Consider the following 22525-nt stretch of genomic DNA (forward strand, 5'->3'; position numbering starts at 1 on the left):
TCAGCAGATTTTTCAAATGTGTTCATAGGTCAGGCTAGAACAGAACATAAGTAGTAATAAATTACAATAAAACTTTGAATGCTGTATTTTATACTTATACTAAGCCCCACTAAAAATAAGCAGTAAAAACAGGTGTCAATGGAAAGTTTTGTTTTGTTTTTTTTCCCTTTAGACCCATCAATTGGGAGGTAGGGGAGAAAAATGTAACATTTGGGAAAAAACTACGGTATCAAATTTCCTTAAATTAGGAACCAAGCATATCACCGAAAACCAAGCCACACGATTCTTAGATTACTGGGAAATCCTTTTGGATTGGAATTTGGCATAGAAAAGTAATACAACACAAATACTAACAGAGAAGCTTGTCTGAAGTAGAAAAAAGAAGAAAAGCCTTTCATGTTTACCATTTCCACACTTTTCTAAAGAAAAGCAATTTTGTTACTTTCAAATTCATTTTACAATAGTAACTGGAAGTGCTTTAGTATTTATGGATAATTCAAGTGGAGAGGGTCTGCTAAGTAAATCAATAACATACCTAAGGATTAAGGGAGGAATACTGGGTGTTTAAGAGAACAAATGCTTCTCCATCCCTTCAGAAGCTTCCATTTACAGATAGATAACATGAATTAAAACATGAACATAATTTTTAGGCTGAGATGAATAATATTCAATAATTCCAGTCGAACTTTACATTTGATTAAAAATCTGGTAAGATTTTTTTTTTTTTTTTTTTTTTTTTTTTTTTTTGCGGTACGCGGGCCTCTCACTGTTGTGGCCTCTCCCGCTGCGGAGCACAGGCTCCGGACGCGCAGGCTCAGCGGCCATGGCTCACGGGCCCAGCCGCTCCGCGGCATGTGGGATCTTCCCGGACCGGGGCACGAACCCGTGTGCCCTGCATCGGCAGGCGGACTCTCAACCACTGCGCCACCTGGGATGCCCTGGTAAGATTTTTTAAAATCACTTTTTTTCCTCTTACATTTTCTTACTTCACTGTCATAATGGGCATGTGAGAGGTAAATTCTATTTGCTCCTTTTTATAAATGAGCATGTACAGAGGATATGTGATGTCCAAATCTACCCCACTTGTTTGTGAAAACTAAAGCTCCAAGACCAATCATTTGAATGCTACCTCCTACATGCCATGGGGGACATTTCAGAAAAGCCATATAACAGAAAATTTATATTACCACATAAACTTCTTGTCATTTTAGCTTACCTGGTTTCATCAATGTATACGGATTCAAGCACTGTGGCTGCATAGTCCAAATTCTTCTTAAGATCTACCACTGAAGCCTCCCCTCTCTCTAATTGTTTGACCAAAGACCGTAACCTGGAGGGAAAAGACATGATTCAATTAGAATAGAGGAAAAACAATTAGAGGAAGCCAAAGAAAATCCTATAATTAGAGGGACACAGTTCATAGCCATTAAATGTTTTTATTTATCCCAATATATCTGAAAGGAAAATACAAATCTAATGATGGAACTGACCAGTATTTCTCAAAGAAGCAAGTTATAAAATAAATGCACACATTTTTTCCACTCTAAATCAAGAACAAAAATATTCTCATCTACCAGGCACTGACAGCCCCCAACACTTTCTAACTACCTTTTATCTTGCTAAGAGTTTCCTAAATTATCAGTGATTTTGCTTCTCTTCTGATTTTCGTATTTTTTTGGTCCTAACTGTATGTAGTAAAGCATGACCAGCAACAACATCACCAAACACTGCTTGAGATCCTGCTATGTTGCAGGTACTTTGTTCAGCTGTGACCATAGAGAATAGCAGTCCCATGGCCCACACATGTTCCAAGACAGGTGAGGAGACTTAGACCACCAAAATAACCACGGAGGGCTCCATAAGGAATACATGAAGGCAAACTGTTTTACTGGACAGGAAGAATTCCTCTAGGAGCAGATAAATACCCTAGTTTTTTTGTTTGTTTGTTTGTTTTTTGTTTTTTTTAAGGAGGATGGATGACAAACCAAGGTACTGAGGACAAGACCTTTCCCACTGCTAGTCAAGAGCTCCAGACAGTAAAAGAGAAACAATAAAACATGCTCTCCTCTTATGTATATGAACACTATCCCCACAGAGAAGGACTCAGTACATATGACAGCAATAAAATGCCAACAGATTATCAAAGACCAGCAACTGGGAACACTGTAAATACCACAGAGATATGGAGATTGGACAAGTCTTCAGGCTCTTTGACAGCCAGCAAAGAACAGAAACTTTGAGGACAACCTTGGGTTTGAATTGTATATCACAGAGTATTAGCTATGCAATCCCAGGCAATAGCTGAATGTCAGCTATAAAATGAAGAAGCAACCACCAAACTTCCTAGGTTGATATAAAGATTCAATCAAATTGATATTGATGTAGTCACAACAACCATGTGACCAACGATTGGTAATTTTTTTCAGCTTTACTGAATATAATTGATATATAACATTGTGTCTTTATACAACATGATGAGTTGATACACATATATGTTGCAAAATGACTAGCACAGTAAGGCTAGTTAATACAGCCAAAACCTCACAAATTTAATTTCTTTTTCTGGTGAGAACATTTAGGATTTACTATTCTAGCAACTTTCGTATACAATACTTAAAACCAGTACTTGCTAACTATAACCACCAGGTTGTACATTAGATCCCCAGAATTCATTTATCTTAAACTGTAAGTTTGTACTCTGAACAACTTCCCCCATTTCCCCGTTGTTTTTTTAAAAGGCATTTGTTATCATTATTGTCATTGTTGTTATTCAGTGACCTTGGTCATCAGAAGTAACCAGATGAGAAACACGCTATCAGGATACTTAAGATTATTATCAAGTCTCCATTTCCCAAGGCTGCTCCCACTTTCCTGACTTCAAAATATCCTCTGATTTGCATTTATAAGAGAGCACAGGTCAAGTTCTCTGCAAGGCATAAACCACTCCCCTCCAGATCTACATGAAAATGATCAACAATAAAGAAAGAGGAAAAACTCAGGATCACCCTTAAAAAGTAGGCAAGAGGGTCAGCCATACAAAATAAATTCCCAGGAATTTCAGGGATGTAAACTACAGAGGAAATTAGACTGAGGGTAGTGGCTACCTGACTTGTGAATCTCCAACATGCAAAAGGGAAATATGCAAAGGAAATCAGCAGAGGCCTCTGCAGTCTTGGAGGTGAGGGTTAGCCTGTGGATCCCATTAGCAGCACTAGGAAGTGTTCTGGTTTCAAGGGCAGTGCGAGACAGGGAGTTGGCATGGAAGGGTTTATCAGTCCCTCACACACGGTGGACAGCCAGCCTGCAAAACAATGGGGAGACTGCAGAGGCAAGCCCTGAGAGTTGTTCCAAATAAGAAATGGAAGCTCTTAGGCAAAACACATTCCTGGCTAAGTCTGCCTCCAATTCTGACTCTCACTTCCAGAAGCCCAACTACCCCCAGCCTGTTTTGACTCTCCACTGGCAAGGAAAAATGAGGGTAAGTTTAAACTTCCTAAAAATGTTCTCCCTTGATTTGGGGCTTAAAGCTTCTACCAAGAATTGACATGAATCCCTAACAGGACCCATCTCAGCTCTCAAAACCTGAGAGGAGAAGACAAAACATAAAAAATGATGACGGAAACTACAAGACTAACAGAAATAAGAACCAGATGATTCTATCTTCCTACAAAAGGAAATAAGAAATAAACCAACAGAAGCAGCTTTAATCAAAAAAGTTTTCCTAGACTGAAGAAAAACCTTTATAAGCAGATGAAAAGGGATCATATAAAACCAGAAAAAGAAATCCAACATATGCAGTTGTAATTTTTTATCTCCAAGAATAAAAAAAAGATGAAAATTGTTGAGAAAAAAATATATTACTTACAAAGTAACAAAAATTCAAGCTGGCCATAAGACTTCAACCATGCCAAATATCAAAAAGCAATTTAATAACAACACCAGTTTTTGAAAATAATATGGTATAATTCAAGATATCTACATCTGCCTATGTATACTAGGACTGCCATGTATATGTGAAGCCAACAAATACATTCTCAGTTGTGGACAAGCTCAAAATTTCATCATTAATATGCTTTTCCAGAAAATAAAAACAAAAACAAAAAACTTTAAGGCCAACTGTGGGACAGTGATCTTTCAAGGAGGATAGATTCATGAATCTCCAATTAAATTGACTCATGACTGGAGAAGCTTCAAGATGGCGGAAGAGTAAGATGCGGAGATCACCTTCCTCCCCACAAATACATCAGAAATACATCTACATGTGGAACAGCTCCTACAGAAAAGTAAGGTACTGAATGCTGGCAAGACCTCAGACCTCCCAAAAGGCAGGAAACTCCTCACGTACCTGGGTAGGGCAAAAGAAAAAAGAAAAAACAGAGACAAAAGAATAGGGACGGGGGCTTCCCTGGTGGCACAGTGGTTGAGAGTCCGCCTGACGATGCAGGGGACACGGGTTCGTGCCCCGGTCCGGGAGGATCCCACAGGCCACGGAGCGGCTGGGCCCGTGAGCCATGGCCGCTGAGCCTGCGCGTCCGGAGCCTGTGCTCCGCAACGGGAGAGGCCACAACAGTGAGAGGCCCGCGTACCGCAGAAAAAAAAAAAAGGATAGGGACGGGACCCACACCAGTGGGAGGGAGCTGTGAAGGAGAAAAGGTTTCCACACACTAGGAAGCCCCTTTGCAGGCGGAGACTGCGGGTGGCAGAGGGGGGAAACTTCGGAGCTCCAGAGACAGGCGTGAGCCGCGGCTATCAGCGCGGACACCAGAAACGGGCATAGACACTAAGGCAAAAAGCCTGTGTGCGAGCACAGGTGACCATCCCCACCTCCCCTCCCGGGAGCTTCTGCAGCCCGCCACTGCCAAGGTCCTATGATCCAGGGACAACTTCCCCGGGAGAGCGCACGGCGCGCCTCACGCTGGTGCAACGTCACGCTGGCCTCCGCTGCGCAGGCTCGACACGCACTCCGTGCCCCTCCCTTCCCCCCGGCCTGAGTGAGCAAGAGCCCCCGAATCAGCTGCTTCTTTAACCCCGTCCTGTCTGAGCGAAGAACAGACGCCCTCAGGCGACCTACACGCAGAAGCGGGGCCAAATCCAAAGCTGAACCCTGGGAGCTGTGCGAACAAAGAAGAGAAAGGAAAATCTCTCCTAGCAGCCTCAGGAGCAGCGGATTAAATCTCCACAATCAACTTGATGTGTCCTGCATCTGTGGAATACCTGAATAGACAATGAATCATCCCAAATTGAGGAGGTGGACTTTGGGAGCAACAATATATATATATTTTTCCCTTTTTCTCTTTTTGTGAGTGTGTATGTGTATGCTTCTGTGTGTGATTCTGTCTGTATAGCTTTGCTTTTACCATTTGTCCTAGGGTTCTGTCTGTCCATTTTTTTTTATTAAAATTTTTTTTTCTTAATAATTATTTTTTGTTTTAATTACTTTATTTTACTTTATTTTATTTTATCTTCTTTCTTTCTTCCTTCCTCCCTCCCTCCCTTCCTTCCTTCTCTCCCTTTTATTCTGAGCCATGTGGAGGACAGGTTCTTAGTGCTCCAGCCAGGCATCAGGGCTGTGCCACTGAGGTGGGAGAGCTAAGTTCAGGACACTGGTCCACAAGAGACCTCCTAGCTCCACGTAATATCAAACGGTGAGAATCTCCCAGAGATCCTCATCTCAACGCCAAGACCCAGCTCCACTCAATGACCAGCAAGCTACAGTGCAGGACACCCTGTGCCAAACAACTAGCAAGACAGGAACACAACCCCATCCATTAGCACAGAGGCTGCCTAAAATCATAATAAGGCCACAGACACCCCAAAACACACCACCAGACGTGGACCTGCCCAGCAGAGAGACACGATCCAGCCTCATCCACCAGAACACAGGCACTAGTCCCCTCCACCAGGAAGCCTACACAACCCACTGAACCAACCTTAGCCACTGGGGACAGACACCAAAAACAACAGAAACTACGAACCTGCAGCCTGCGAAAAGGAGACCCCAAACACAGTTAAGTTAAGCAAAATGAGAAGACAGAGAAATACACAGATGAAGGAGCAAGGCAAAAACCCACCAGACCTAACAAATGAAGAGGAAATAGCCAGTTACTTGAAAAAGAATTCAGAGTAATGATAGTAAAGTAGATCCAAAATCTTGGAAATAGAATGGAGAAAATAAAAGAAACGTATAACAAGGATCTACAAGAACTAAAGAGCAAACAAAAAGAGATGAACAACACAATAAATGAAATTAAAAATTCTCTAGAAGGGATAAATAGCAGAATAACTGAAGCAGAAGAACGGATAAGTGACCTGGAAGATAAAATAGTGGAAATAACTACTGCAGAGCAGAATAAAGAAAAAAGAATGAAAAGAACTGAGGATAGTCTCAGAGACCTCTGGGTGGATTTTCCTTAAAAAACTAAAAACAGAACTACCATAAGACCCAGCAATCCCACTACTGGGCATATACCCTGAGAAAACCATAATTCAAAAAGAGTCATGTACCACAGTGTTCATTGTAGCTCTATTTACAATAGCTAGGACAAGGAAGCAAACTAAGTGTCCATCGACAGACGAATGGATAAAGAAGATGTGGCACATATATACAATGGAATGTTACTCAGCTATAAAAAGGAATGAAACTGAGTTATTTGTAGTGAGGTGGATGGACCTAGAGTCTGTCATACAGAGTGAAGTAAGTCAGAAAGAGAAAAACAAATACTGTATGTTAACACATCTGTATGGAATCTAAAAAAAAAAAAGAAAGAAAAAAAGATCAGAAGAGCCTAGGGGCAAGACGGGAATAAAGATGCAGACCTACTAGAGAATGGACTTGAGGATACAGGGAGGGGGAAGGATAATCTGGGACAAAGTGAGACAGTGCCATGGACATATATACACTACGAAACGTAAAATAGATAGCTAGTGGGAAGCAGCCGCTTAGCACAGGGAGATCAGCTCGGTGCTTTGTGACCACCTAGAGGGGTGGGATAGGGAGGGTGGGAGGGAGGGAGATGCAAGAGGGAAGAGATATGGGGACATATGTATATGTATAACTGATTCACTCTGTTATAAAGCACAAACTAACACACCATTGTAAAGCAATTATACTCCAATAAAGATGTTAAAAATAAATAAATAAATAAATAAATAATAGACTCACGACCAAGATTTAACAAAGCCAACCTTAACAACATGGAAAAGTAGTTTTAAAAGATTAAAAATGAGTGGTAGATGAAATATAGTGCTAACTATACTAGGACAACTACACATGAAAAGGGCTGATACATCTTCTTTTCCTAAGACAAGCTCCTATTCCTAGTGTAAATGCTTCCTATGTCACTTTTATGGACTAAAAACTCATTATAATCATTCAGAAAACAACTGAAATTATTAAGAACATTATATGGAATATCACTTTATAGCCATTACTATTAACAATTCCCACTCCAGGGAAAGCACAATATTGGGGGAACTGAGTTGTGAAGAGCCTCATATCATTCTGCAATATGTCATCCAGGACCTTAGGCCAGAGCAGGAGTAGTGCTCTCGGGGAAAGCATCATTTGGACTCCCACTCAGCAGTTCAGATCAGCAGCACTGAAAATCATCTCTCCCGGGAAGTCCCAGACTTTATGCCATAGTTAGCAGAAAATCAGCAGTGTGGGGCTTCCCCCAGATGTAGTCACCAGCAGTGCCTGACAGACATTAGGCACGGCCCCATTTATGTATCCAGTGCAAAAGTTTGACCTAACAGAAAGCTATAAACAGAAGCAAACCCCTAGCCCAGTGGCTTCGACAAAGCCAGAGATGAAATGACACAGAATAAAGTACTTGCGGGATGCATAAGACATGCTAGAAATTCACATCTACTCCCATCTCTCTAGTTAATGAGATGAGCAGGAGATACACTAACACCCTGGCAGACAGGAAGGTAGCCTAGGACAACACATCCACACAGTTTATGGAAAACACCCAGCAACATTCACCTCTCTTTATTCAGGGACAACTAAACAGGAAAAAGATATATCTACAGAAAGATTCAGCAAGAAAGAAAGTGGAGAATAGTCTTCAAAATGCAGAGGAAGGACTCACTTTTCAAGATTCACTAAAGGAAACACAAGTAAATTTTAGGGAGCATCTGCTTTGTGTTCAATAAAATGCAGGAAAACAGATCTTTGAAACAAAGGTGAAAGCTGAAATCATAATGTAATAAAAGTGAACATATGGAGAGAGAAGAAATGAAAAAGAAACAAAACATGACATTAAAAAGACTATAAGAACTTTTTTTTAAAAAAGTGACCAACTTCTTATATACCCAGCTCCTATTTGGACTAGCACCTATCAGAGGTATAAGCTACAGCTGTCCCTGTCCACGCAGCTGCCAGCTTTCTGCTTTATGTAGCTGCCACACAAACCCTAGGAAATTCCAGATGTCCCTATTTTCAAATATTGTTGAGTTCTACGGTATCACTCAGGTGGGTGCTGCTCCACTGGCCCCTAAGTCCCTCCTCTCCTCCAATCCTTTATCCTTCTTGGAACATCCTGCCTTGACCCTCACCCCACTCTGCCACCTACCATCTACCTCTTGGTAAAACTGCTGCTTTGTGGGCAGAAGAGTTTCAAATTAGCCTTTCACCACTAGTCACCAACTAGTCTCAAAAACTGAAAAATGTCCTAAAGTTTTCGGAATAAGGAGGCACCCTTCCCTAGTACGGGTTTGCCCTGGATCTCAAGCCATCAGACTGCAGGTTTGCCCTAGATCTCAAGCCATCTTAAGAAGGGTTGTCTAAAAATAGCCAAGATCCCTCATACCCATACTACAAAGTATTTTTGTTAAACTTGAAGAAGACTAGCTAAGCAGGAAGGCTCAGATGCCTTCCTTTGTTTTCCTAGTAAAGATTGTCTGGATGTTTTTCTATGTGAATTCATTTACCTAAAAGGCCAATGTCCCCAAGGACAGGTCCCACAGTAAGTTGCAGTCTGTACATCTAGCTTTTTAATACTATTCAAAAGGATTTTTGGTCTGGGCACCTAAAGGAAGGGAGGGAGGGAGAAGAGAAACATATACTACAACAAAAATAATAATAGAGTTTCTCTTCTGAGTGAATGTTCATAGTTTCCAGCACTCCATCCATTTCTGTCACTGTGGCTGCCAGATAATAGTTCCAGTATAGAAGCACAACACCATTTTAGGAATAGCTTACACTTTCAAACTTTGGCAAGACGTCTTTCTCTGAAGAGAGTGTATAATTTCATTGTGGATGAGCCCTTGCATCTTTACACGAATCTTTCATTTCTCCACATAAACTCTTTGCTTTCTCTAGGCTTCTTTGCTACAAAGCATATGATAAAATGCTGCATCACTTCGGTTCCTAGTGCCCTCAGGTCTGGAGCAAGTCCTGGATGGATGCTGAGTTGCTTGGAAACTATGTCATTATTTGGGATGTAGAAAAGTGTTGGAAGAGAGAAACTAAGTGAGGCAAGGCCCACACACTGTATTTTGGAACTTGAAAGGTTGTTGGGAGTGGAAGAGACAAAGTCTTCTTTTTTTCCACAAAGATAATTTCTAGGACCAACGGGGTTGACTTTATTAGGAAGCAACCTTTGAACTCAACTTCTTAACTTAGAAAACTGCCCTACCACGGACTCGGCATTATTCCCTACCCAAGTGAGGTCCCAAAAACCCTTCAACACCATGCCTTGAGAGCACATTCATTTGCTGAGCTGGAATGAAATCAGAAAAGAACAAGCAAAAATAAACTGGAATAAAGAGTCATGAAACAAAGTTTCTTATATCTGTCCATTCTGCCCAAGGTTATTCCTCCTGAGAATGGATAAGCAGCTCCTAAAATGCCAGTGTGGCCGCCAACGGCTGTTGTCTCAGACAGGCTTTGTTAGTTTGAAAGAACGTCAAAGGGACCTGGATCCTTTACAGCACTTCCCGTACATGTCCCAATGAATCATGTGTCCTAAAAACTCATCTGAATAAAAAAAATCACCATCTCAGTTCATCACATCCGTGTATTTGTAAGGCAAAGGCGTCTCTGTGTATTTATACACACCTGTTTCCTCTGTCACTCCCATCCCTGCCACTTACCTAAATGCCATAGAAAGTAAATTGAAACAACTCCTCCAAATGGGATTTCAGGCTTATGTTTTAATGTCACCCAAAGATGTCATCTGAATATTTGTCTGGAGATCTGTTTGTTTCTATAATTAACATTGTGGTACTTGAAACATCCCTTCAACATTGACTGGGTGCTCTCTGAATGCAGATACTGTGATAGGCTCCAGGAATACAAAGGGGGACAATGCAGTGCCTTCCCTCAATTAGGGAAGACAGACAGCTAATCAGCACCTACCGTGCAAGTACAGCAAGCGTGATGGCAGAGTGTGACAAGGGTGCTAAGAAAGCACACAGGAGAGGAATCTCCAAGTAACAAGGCCCTCCCTAGAAGAGGTGACATCAGAGCTGAATTGAGGCCATATAGGCATCATCCAGGCAAGAAAGATGGGATAGAGAAATGGTGGACTTGGAGGACGGTGATCCATTCAAGGAATCCCATGGTAGCTGGAACTCAGGGGACATGAAGAGATAAAACTTCAGAACAAGGCCAGAGTCAGACCCTGGTGGGCTTAGCAGGCCAAGCTAAAGAAATTTCATTTTCTCCTGGAGATAACGGGGAGTCCCTGGAGAATTTTTAAATGGGGTGGGAGGTGGTGTGATAATATTGGCAATTTAGAAAGATCAATCTAGCAATAGAGTAGAAGAGTGCAGGTCCTTGGTGAGTGCGGAGATTCTATATTTTTGTTGTAATTTGGCTTGTCTGGTACCCTGAACAGTGGAGTATGAATATCATTTCTCCTGTGATAGCACTTTGATAAGGTGTTACAGGAATATGGTTAGGCAGTACGGATCACTGCTTCTAGTAATTTTTAGGAAAGGGCTTGTTTTAGGTATGTGGTTTCCTGATTTAGTGACCTCCAAACCAAAAACAAGAATACCAACAAAAATAAAGACTGGCAAGAATAGCCCAGCTATGTAAATTTTACCCCCTTTCAATGCCATAAGTAAACAAATTTTGCTTTTACAGTTCTCAATTACACATGCTTAAGGCAGAGGTACAAATAGATTTAAATAAATTATTGGCCTCTAATTACTTTTTCACTTAAGAAAAAAATTCGGCACCTAGGTTCATATCTCTATTTTTATATACCTCTGTATATAAGTTATTAACTAGTAAAAAAAATCAGTAACGTTATAGAAGATTTTAAATAACATCATTAATAAAACTGACCTAATTGAACATGTACTGAACACTACACCCAGTGAACACTACACCCAGTTGCAGAATAAAACATTCTCTTCAAGTACACATGTAACGGTTATCAAAACTGACATTATGCTGGGTCATAGCAAAAGCCTCAACAAATTTCAAATAATTGAAATCATACAGATAATGTTCGCTGACAACAGTGGAACTCAGCTTGAAATCAATAACAAAAAATGTCTATAAATATTCCAAATGCTTGGAAATTTAGGAATACACTTCTAAATAACCATGGGCCAAAGATTAAAACAGAAAATAATTATTTTCTGTTTTAAACAAATGGGATCTAATGAAACTTAAAATCTTTTGCACAGCAAAGGAAACCATAAAGAAGACGAAAAGACAACTCTCAGAATGGGAGAAAATATTTGCAAATGAAGCAAGTGACAAAGGATTAATCTCCAAAATTTACAAGCAGCTTAAGCAGCCCAATATCAAAAAAACCAAACAACTCAATCCAAAAATGAGCAGAAGACCTAAATAGACATTTCTCCAAAGAAGATATACTGATTGCGAACAAACACATGAAAGAATGCTCAACATCACTAATCATTAGAGAAATGAAAATCAAAACTACAATGAGGTATCACCTCACACCAGTCAGAATGTCTATCATCAAAAAATCTACAAACAATAAATGCTGCAGAGGGTGTGGAGAAAAGGGAACTCTCTTGCACTGTTGGTGGGAATGTAAATTGATACAGCCACTATGGAGAACAGTGTGGAGGTTCCTTAAAACACTAAAAATAGAACTACCATATGACACAGCAATGCCACTACTGGGCATATACCCTGAAAACCGTAATTCAAAACGAGTCATGTACCACAATGTTCACTGCAGCTCTATTTACAATAGCCAGGACATGGAATCAACCTAAGTGTCCATCAACAGATGAATGGATAAAGAAGATGTGGCACATATATACAATGGAATATTGCTCAGCCATAAAAAGAAAAGAAATTGAGTTATTTGTAGTGAGGTGAATGTACCTAGAGTCTGTCATACAGAGTGAAGTAAGTCAGAAAGAGAAAAACAAATACCATATGCTAACACATATATATGGAATCTAAAAAAAAATGGTCATGAAGAACCTAGGGGCAATACGGGAATAAAGACGCAGACCTACTAGAGAATGGACTTGAGGACACGGGGAGGGGGAAGGGTAAGCTGGGACAAAGTGAGAGAGTGGCATGGACTTATATACGCTACCAAATGTAAAATAGATAGCTAGTGGAAAGCAGCCGCATAGCACAGGGAGATCAGCTCAGTGCTTTGTGACCACCTAGAGGGGTGGGATAGGGAGGGTGGGAGGGAGATGCAAGAGGGAGGAGATATGGGGATATATGTATATGTATAACTGATTCATTTTGTTATAAAGCAGAAACTAACACACCACTGTAAAGCAATTATACTCCAATAAAGATGTTTAAAAAAAATGTCTATTGAAAAGGTTATGCCTTTTCTTGCAAAATTATGCTATGCAAGGATCTGTAAAATAACTTCCGTCTACACTTTAGAGCCAGGCAGGAAACATTTTGCCACTTCAACGGACAGTTGCAGCTATATAACTTAATGTGTACAAATTTTTATCTTCTTTTAAAGCCTTTGTGGTTGATCACAGTGGACATTAAGTAAATTATGTTGGATGAATAATAAATGTGAAACCAAACATTTTACTTTAAGTACATTTTCTCTTGGGTGTAAATTGAATACAAAATGAATCACTATCAGTTTCTTTTTAAATCTTCTTATATTTGAAGTCATTATGTAACCATAACCTTCTTTAATGTTTATGTTAAATATTCTCAAGTCATTTCTTCACAAATACCACACTTAACAGCCTTAATCATCTCACTCATTCTTACACAAATCTTCTAGTTTCTTCAGGCTCCTTTCAAAGTGTTAGTGTCAAGAGTTTCTAATTAGTTATTATCTCTCAAATGTCAACTTCTCTTAATAATTCCTAAGAGCATGTTAACTTTTTATATTACATTGTAAGTTTTTACTCGGATGGCAATCAATCTGTGAATGCTGTCTTTGCTTTTGCTTTAAATATATTAGATGTACAGTGAAATGCACTTTCTTTTGGTTGGTCTTGATATAGGAAGATGTGTAGATCAGAAATCGCCATGCCCTTGGCCAAGTGTACTGTTGAGTCAACAGTATTTGTTGTTGCCAAGTCCATGGCAGGTGCCATATAGGCTATAGAGAGAAAAGATGCAAGAAGCTTCCAGTTGAGTGTGGGAGACAAGCATTGACTCATGCACCAGTGAGTGAACAAAAGAAGGGATAGCCCAGCAGTCCATCATGTGGTGTTTGGAGTATAAAGCCTTCTGATCCAAAGCCTAGCTTTTCCATTTACTAGTTGTATAACCTTGAACAAAGTTTTTCAAACTCCCAATATTTCCATTTCTTCTTTGGTAAAATAGGGATGACAAGAGTATCTACGTCATAGGTTAGGTGATAATTACATAAAATAACTTATGTAGAGAGTTTAGCACAGTGCTTTTAAACCCTCAGTAGCTGCTGTGTGTGCATGTGTGTGTATACTTTGTGCTAGGTACTCTGCTAGGTATATAAATAACTATGCTGCAAGGCAGAATTTTAAAAGAGAGAGGGCTAAACTGAAGAGCAAGAATAGATTTTGAGAGTGAGCCAACCACCTTCTAATAGATATGTCATGAATGTCACGAGTGTGTGTGTGTGTGTGTGTGTGTGTGTGTGTGTGTAGTCAAAAATAACCTCAGCGAGTGAGAAGTTCTGAGCCTACAGGTAAAAGCAAGATAAATATCCTTTTCCAAGGAAGTAAAGAGCAAGAAAAGTGGCATCCAAGTAATATTATATGGAAATCTAGCCTCATCTGCATTCCTGTGCACAATTCTTCCCTTCCCAAACCACAGAGGCCTCCATAGATAGGGTTGACTGTGACTCATAAGTCCTTCTATACAGAGACTAGCACCGAGAAAAGTCGGCAAGCATAAAAGGTATTTAATAAATTTGAACCTGTAAAACTTTATGGGAAGCAGGTGTTTGAGTCCCATTTTATGGAACACGAGCCCAATGAAAAGGGTTATATGAACTATTGTGAGGCTGTTCAGCCTGTGAACAACGATGGGAATGTAATCACATGTCCCACAAACTAGACTATGTTAAGTCTCCTATTGTTAGAATAATGCCATTTATACATCTATTTATAATTTTATATTCCTCCCTTTCATTTCATTCTTCATTGAAAGTTAATGTATTGCAACTCACTGGCAGGCAATTTATTTTAGGGTAAAAATTAATCTAATAAAAAACAATAAAATCTGTGAATGTGAAAAAATATCCCAAAGATATAAGCAGATTTATTATACACAGCTGGAAAATATCTCTTACACAAAGGCACTCATAAAGTGAGTTAACGGTCTCTGTGCACAAGTTCTTTGAAAATATACTTGACAGAGTCATTTACTTTCAACATCAGAAATCACCAGGGAACAGGTGAAAATTACTCCTGCAAGTAAGAAGTATTTATATACAGCCAAATAACTAGAGCAAAATAAAACCTTATGGAAAAAAAATAGATGAGTGCAAGGGGAAAAGGGGGGTAGGGAAGAGAGAAAGATGTAAAACAATAATTTAAAGACAAAGTTAAAATGAAGCCAGTAACCATACAGTGATTTAACTACAGGACACAACTTTGTAAAGTTATCTATACAAAGTCACCATGACAAAAAGGAGGATAAAAATCAATAAAACCTATTAATTCTGAAACAACAGATAAGGAAAAAGAACTCTACCTCAAATCTAGTTAATCTTATGGTCTTATAGCCACACTGTTATTACCAGAAATATTCAGAATATTTTGACTTGGCATACAATATCTTTCTGTTTGGGTAAACATGTATTTCTAAAATGAAATTTATTGGGGGAGAGGAAGTACTATTTTCATATCATGGTATATTAAAACATAGATAATAAAAAAATATTTTGGCCTTTGAGACAGGGAGTTAGTTCCCTTTAAAACAGCAGGATGCATCCAATAGGGCTGTTTTTAAGAAGGACAGCAGTTAGTGGGCTAGAAATTATATGGAAAATACATTTTATTTTTTGCACACACAAACATGTTTAACAGGTAATCACTGAGGATGATTTGTTTCATAGATTAGTACTCCAATGTTTGCTGACATAGTTGGGCTTATTTTTATCTTCATGACCCCAAGTAGTTGGCTAGACCAAGTGTTTCATACTTCAACTTGTAGTTTTGGTGATCAAGAGACATTAGGGCCCAGGACCCAAAATGTCTTCCCAGCTCTATTGATTTACCGCATAAATTCGAGGACACAAACATCCTGGACCTCAGATTTCTCCCCTGAAAAGGGGTGGTGGTAAGGGTTCAATATCATCATTATCATTAAAGGATTCACACACTTGGGGCTATACTTTATCCCACACTCTTTAAAATTCATAAACCTTATTTTCACTTTCACTTTACCTCTCTATGTTGTACACAGTCAATCACATGAATGTTCAATGAAAAGCTTTCAGTGAAATTTCAATGTTGCTTAAAAGAAAAGCAATCCCCAGGGTACGAGCCTATGCTGTGCAGCAGCTGTGTCCAGCACCATTTTATAAGGCAGTGGACTGGGGAAAAAAGCACCCTGAATAATAAGTGGTGGCCACTTGGGGGTCATGTAGAAGGAGGGAGGCTAAAGGTAACAACTAACATTGGGCCAGAAAGACAAAGCCAAAGTCTGGAGTCAGAAGGGCAGGAGTGATGCAGCAGGTGTCAAATTGAAGATGCGACTGTGGATGAACAGAGAAATAGCAGACAAAAGACACCAGAATGACTAGGGCAAGCAGTGGGCTGATTTGAGGTTTAAAGGCAACCCAAATGATCAAATCAAGTCTGGGGTTTGTGGTCTGGGACCAAAACAAGAATAGTCTGGAGTCATTTCAAAAGGGATGCTGGCATCAGCACCCCTTTTGAAGGACCAAGCGCTAACCAGTATTCATCCTTACACGGAGCTCTCCAATCCTAGCCTCATAAGACCAGTTCAGCTGTGGCTATGGAGCAGCATTTGCATGCTGGTTTGCCATCTCTGTTCATGAGCACAAAGAGAAGAGTTTTTCAAAAAGAACCTGCACAGTCCACTTCATTAATCTCCCTTCAGCTTGCTACTTTCTGCCTACATCTCAGGGTTGTATGCCAGTTCAATCTACAACAGCCATATATATTTTTTTAACATCTTTCTTGGAGTATAATTTCTTGACAACGTTGTGTTTGTTTCTGCTGTATAACAAAGTGAATCAGCTATACATATACATATATCCCCATATCTTTTCCCTCTTGCGTCTCCCTCCCCTCCTCCCTATCCTACCCCTCTAGGTGGTCACAAAGCAGGGAGCTGATCTCCCTGTGCTATGCGGCTGCTTCCCACTAGCTATTTTACATTTGGTAGTGTATATATGTCCGTGCCACTCTCTCACTTTGTCCCAGCTTACCCTTCCCCCTCCCCGTGTCCTCAAGTCTATTCTCTACGTCCAACAGCTATATTTTTAAACCAGCAATTATCTTCATTCCTTCTCACTGACACTCCATACAGTGAGTCTGAATTCAGTCCAAGGCAAAAAAAAAAGCATATACTAGCTAAAATAAATTCACATAAACCTAACACAGATTGTCTCAGAATCACTCAGATGATTTTTAAGCAGCTCCAATCTGATTTACAGGTCAGGTTCAAAGTTGGTTCTGTACCAAGTATAAATCAATTACACAAATTCTCCAAAACAGCTATAAAAGAAATCAAAGGCCAAGAACTTAATTAAAATACAGTCTACTTTAGAGAATGTAGAGATTATCATTGGGAAAAACTTATCACATCAAAACAAATGTAATAGTTCTGATTACATGTGTGAGAATAAGCATGGGCTGGAAGGGAAAACTTTATGACAAGGAGTTCAAGGAAGAATTTAGCAATTCTGTATCCAACTTGATCCATCTACATCCAAATGTCAATACACGCCTTACTTTTTCTTTGTGTATTAAATAGGGATGCTTACACTGGCTTGATAATAAGAGGAATCTAGTGAAAGCAAATAGTAGACCTAACATAATACCTCTCACTTTACCTATAGTCAACCCGCTCTAAATACATGTTTTCGAGGCAAGGATACATGGATAAAGCAAACTGATTCCTTTCTTTCCCCCATTACCAGATGTCTTCTTCAATCATCACAAAGGTTGAATATTAAGCTATCAAATAAATAAAAAGACATTACCTCAATAACAACTTTGGTAAAAGATGTTCATGCTACATAGACAAATATAACTTCATGGTTACTTCAAGTTTTTTCTTCTATTATAAATGCTGCCTTTTAGCATCTATAATAGCAAAGATTCCTGTCCATTTGAAAACAGTTTGGAAGACAAGACTCAGGTTACAAAATACAGTCACCATTCCTCTGAAGCTACGAGAGGGTTTGCTCAAGAGTAAATCCATTATCACAGAAAAACCACTTACATGACAACAATGCATCTGTCTGTCTGTCCCTAAATATGTCTAATTCATTTAGCTCTATTTACTTAGCCTCACCAAGATGATGTCCATCCATCCATTCATTCATTCATTCAAATATTCACTCATTCTATTAGCCCTCTAGAACCAATCCATTTGCTAGCCGAGATGGGACTTAAGGTTCCCAAAGAATCTAATCAAAAGTCAGCCGTATTCCTGTGTATACACTGACCTGTAGGTTCTGAGCCTGTGTCCTTCAATAAGACCCTACCTAACCCAATGAGAGTTGTGCTTTCATGTCCCAATCTCTGTCACAATAGCCCAACCCAGATGCTCCCCAGCAGCCCCAGACCCAGGCTTGGCCTTGCTCTCCAGTGTTTCCAATATTCAAGGTTCAGCTGCTGTTACAGTCCTTCCATCTAGGTCTTGGATGGATATTGCTATATCTTCCTAAAAATCCCTGCCTGCCTGCTATGCCTGCTGCCTGCAGCTGAGTTACCTCACCATGAAAACCTACCCTACCTCCAGTTTTTGGTTTTTTTTTGCGGTACGCGGGCCTCTCACTGTTGTGGCCTCTCCCTTTGCGGAGCACAGTCTCCGGACACGCAGGCTCAGCGGCCGTGGCTCACGGGCCCAGCCACTCCGTGGCATGTGGGATCCTCCAGGACCGGGGCACGAACCCGTGTCCCCTGCATCGGCAGGCGGACTCCCAACCACTGCGCCACCAGGGAAGCCCCTACCTCCAGTTTTGATATTAACAAAATTGGCCTAGACTGATGCTACTTATGCATTATGGGGGATTAATGGTATCCACTTATCTTTCATATTTCATTGAATCCATGGAATTATTCTCCAGGAATGCTTAGCGTTAAATGTCTATACTAACTTCTCTATGTCTTGGTTTCCTTATCTGTAAAAGAGAAATAATGCTAGTATCTACCACAGAGGATACTATGAAGATAAAATTTATATATTTTATAAGTATATTAAATGTATACACTTTATAAGTTTTATAAATATATAAAACATAGAACCTTACAGCAGAGCCTGGAAGATAATACATGCTCTACAAGTGTTAGTATTATTATTAGAGTTATGATTGACTTCCTCCAGTGAGCTGCAGGATCTCTGAAGATACTGTCTCTTTCATTCTTAAAACTCCTCAGACCTAAAGGGTGATTTGCATGTCTCAGGCAATAAGTGGTTTCAAGTAAAACTGAATTACTGAGTATTTTACAAAGCTATCTAGAAATACTATATCTATCATATAGCTGTAGAAAGTATGACCATAGAAATCCAGGTACCTACTTAAGAACATAAAGTCACCAAAATAGCCAAGAATGCAAGATACTCATAAGCCCACGCTGCTAGTTCCACACACCATCTTCACACCATACTGTTCTCGTCATATGAGACCTAATGCATTTACTCCAACCTTGTCTTATGTAAATTTACTTCTCCGTAGGCAAGGACATGGCATAGGGTAGTTTAGGCATTGTTCATTCATTCATATATTTATTGTGCAGTCCCGTGTCGGACTCTATATTAGGTATAAAGAGACTACAGTAAACCAAACAGACAAAAAGCATTGCCTCATGGAGCTAATGTTTTGGGGGAGGAGGAAGAGGGAGTTTATACAAACAAAACATTCCTTCATATCAAACTGTGATAAGTGTGGAGCATGATATTGAGGGACTGTTCCATTGTATCACCTGTAATGATAATATCAGCTTATGTCCCATTTATTCATATCCCTTTCTAGAAGCCACTGGACCAGTTTTCCCCAACACTTGGTCGGTGAAGGGAAATGTACTGATTTGATGCTGAGAGAGGTGCGATATTATCTTGCTGCCAATCCCTGCGCTAAAAGTATATACTTTCCAACCTACCTAGAGAAGAATCCCAACTACCAGTTATGAACAGAAATGTTAAGTGGCCCCTAGGAAGGCCCAGCAGCTCCAAGTAAGGCAGTGCTCCTGCATGGGAAAGGCATCACTTCTATTCAGCCACAGGTGGAGAAGTAACTGGCCCCAATCCTGACCCAGGTTCCATCTCAAATACCACAGATTAACAGAGAATTTATTTTCGTGGGGATAATCCTCTTTTTACAAATAGAAGATAAGCTATGTTAGATTATCTGATCTAAGATTCCAGGGATCGTTTTAAAGAAAGAGAAGATTTGTACAGTCATCAATTTCATTTTAAGTTTTTTGAGCCACATTCAAGATTTCATGACCTTTTACCAACACAACAGTCACAGATGGGCATTGCTTTTTAAAGCGAATTAATGTCAACCTAAATATAAGTGAGTCAGACCTATGAGTCTCTGAGCATTTTGGTTCATTACACTGCCAAAACCAAGCCTTTGTCGAATAGTTCTAATTTTTCAGCTCTACGAATAAGCCTGCCGAACAAATATTTTGCTTAATGACATTAATTGCCTTGATACTGGGTTTGGGTAAGTTGCTTTTTCATATAGCAACTGAGTGAAAAACCAAACCTAACAACAAACACACGAAAAACCTTAAGGATCAATCAATAATATTATTTTTACCTGAATTAGTATACTAAACCTACATCAAGGACCTGGCAAGCTATCGATCTACTCGTCATAACTCTCTGTGTTTCTTCCAAGTAACCATACTCTTCAGTATGATACTAATCTTCAATCATGATGTCTGATAATCAACTTGCCTTGCCAAAAGACCTGTTAAAAATATCTACACCTCTGCACTAGGAAAGCCTCTCTTAGAAATGCTGTATTGAAGAGTTTAGATTCAAATCACTGCCCTGATTTAAACCCTGTGGAAATAATAATACAATAGTAAATAATATTGAGCGCTACCCACATCCCATATATCAAAGACCATCAAAGATATTTAGTACTGAAGGCCTTTCCAATACCAGCCCCAGGAGATTTACAAGAGATCAAGGTGATTAGACCTCCTTAATTAGAATGTAAATTCATTTATTGATTTACTGTATCAAACAGATCCATGAATAGCTACTGATTTTTTTAATGTGTTCATTTTCGATTTCAATGAGCAGTATTAATAAAATATGAATCAGACTCCCCCACCTCATCTGTAGTTCCAGTGTCCTGGTCTCAAGTTAAGCATGACAGGGACATTTTGTGTCACAATTTTCTCTGCTTCTGGCTTCAGAGTTTTGAAAATGGAATATCCCATGACAAACAAAATTTGCATCAAACTGCCAACTCTGAGGCAAAGCATTATTCATTTTTGTATAGATACGTATCATGCATGTATGCCCAGGCCAGCTCTGCAGACTCATGAAAACTGAACTGATTTCTCTTCATCCCAGAGTAAAAAGAAGAGAGTTGCTTAGCTGGGCATATTGCAGAGGGGACTTGGGGGTCCAACTGTCCCTGTGAAGACTGTGAACCATCATTTGAGCTTCCTCAGCCCCCAGGTCCTGAGTCTTTCTGTTGTTATGAGCACAAAGGGGCTTGTTTCTTGTCACCTTCTCTTTCTGAAGGCTTTTCTGCTGTGTCCAGTCTGCTAAGACAGTGACCACTAGCTTTCAAATTTTTCAAGCAATTCCCAGCTTTTGATTTTTTATTGATATCTCTTTTCTTCTGTCATTTCCTCTCCCCTTCTGTTCTTGTACATTTATGCCTTCTTCCTTGCTTTACTGTCACATGGAAGAGTTTTATAAAGGAGCAGAGGTAAACCCAAGTGTTTAATCTGCCATATTTTGCCAGAAGTCTCCACTGTACTATACACAGTATACCACTCCAATCTAAATCTATTTGGCTCAAGATGACCAACTTCTAATGTGGAACAGACTAAGATAAAATAAAGTGAATGGCATTCCTTTTCTTCTTTCCTGATCCTCTGTTTCCATGGATCAGGTTATATGCAAATAATAATCAGCAGCACTGCTATGAATAAATTATATTAGGCTGGGACTTACAGATAAATTCCAAAGTTCAAATTTGAGCATCTGGATAATTATTAGTATCTTATTAAAATACTTAAAATAGGAATGAATGCTCAGGACAACAGAAGTAGTTGAGTCATGGTGTCAGGGGATAACTCATACAACCCTAAATACAGTATGGTCATATTGGAAGTAAAAAGAGTGAGGTTGATGAAGTAAAGATTACATGATAAGAGAACACTTCTTCCACTTGATCTTGTCCGCTGTTGAACCTCTCAATTCAGTTTTTCAGTTCAAGTATTGTATCCTTCATCTCTTCAATTTCTGCTTGGTATTTTTTCATATTTTCTATGTCTTTGTTGCATTTCTCACTTTGTTCATGCATTGCTTTCCTGACCTCGGTAAGCAACTTTATTACCATTATTTTGAACTCTATTCTATAAATCACTTAGCTCTGGCTCATTAAGCTAGAGTTCTGGAGATTTATCTCATTCTTTTGTTTGGAACTCATTCCCATTTCTTCATTTTCCTTGACTCTCTGTGTTGATTTCTGTGCATTAGATAAAATAGCTACCTCTCCCAGTTTTAACAGATTGTGTAGTCTTGTGTAGGAGATAAACCTCATCAACCAGCACAGCCTGAGCCCCTATTTGCCTTTCAAACCTTTGTGATTGTCCAAGTGGCTTGCAGTAGTTGAGGGTGTGCTAAGACTCATCAGTACCCCAAAGGGGAGGATTACAGTCAGCACCTAGATGCAGGCTGCTCAGGAGGCAGACCCACAGGCAGCAG

At 39.6% G+C, this 22525-nt stretch overlaps 1 protein-coding gene across 5 annotated transcripts in view; it reads right to left on the minus strand.

Moving 5' to 3' along the window:
- The window catches only part of PDE1C (phosphodiesterase 1C), a gene marked incomplete at both ends in the record, with an annotated part of 532083 nt that overhangs the window by 106297 nt on the left and 403261 nt on the right, over positions 1–22525 (minus strand). For all 5 annotated transcript variants that reach the window (XM_082632880.1, XM_082632883.1, XM_082632882.1 and 2 more), the window contains one exon: positions 1217–1330. In XM_082632880.1, the coding sequence (XP_082489006.1) occupies positions 1217–1330 (114 nt within the window). The remainder of the gene's footprint in view (positions 1–1216; positions 1331–22525) is intronic.

This window comes from Mesoplodon mirus (assembly GCF_964341445.2).
Source record: "Mesoplodon mirus genome assembly, chromosome: 9".
In the NCBI taxonomy this organism is placed as follows: domain Eukaryota; kingdom Metazoa; phylum Chordata; class Mammalia; order Artiodactyla; family Ziphiidae; genus Mesoplodon; species Mesoplodon mirus.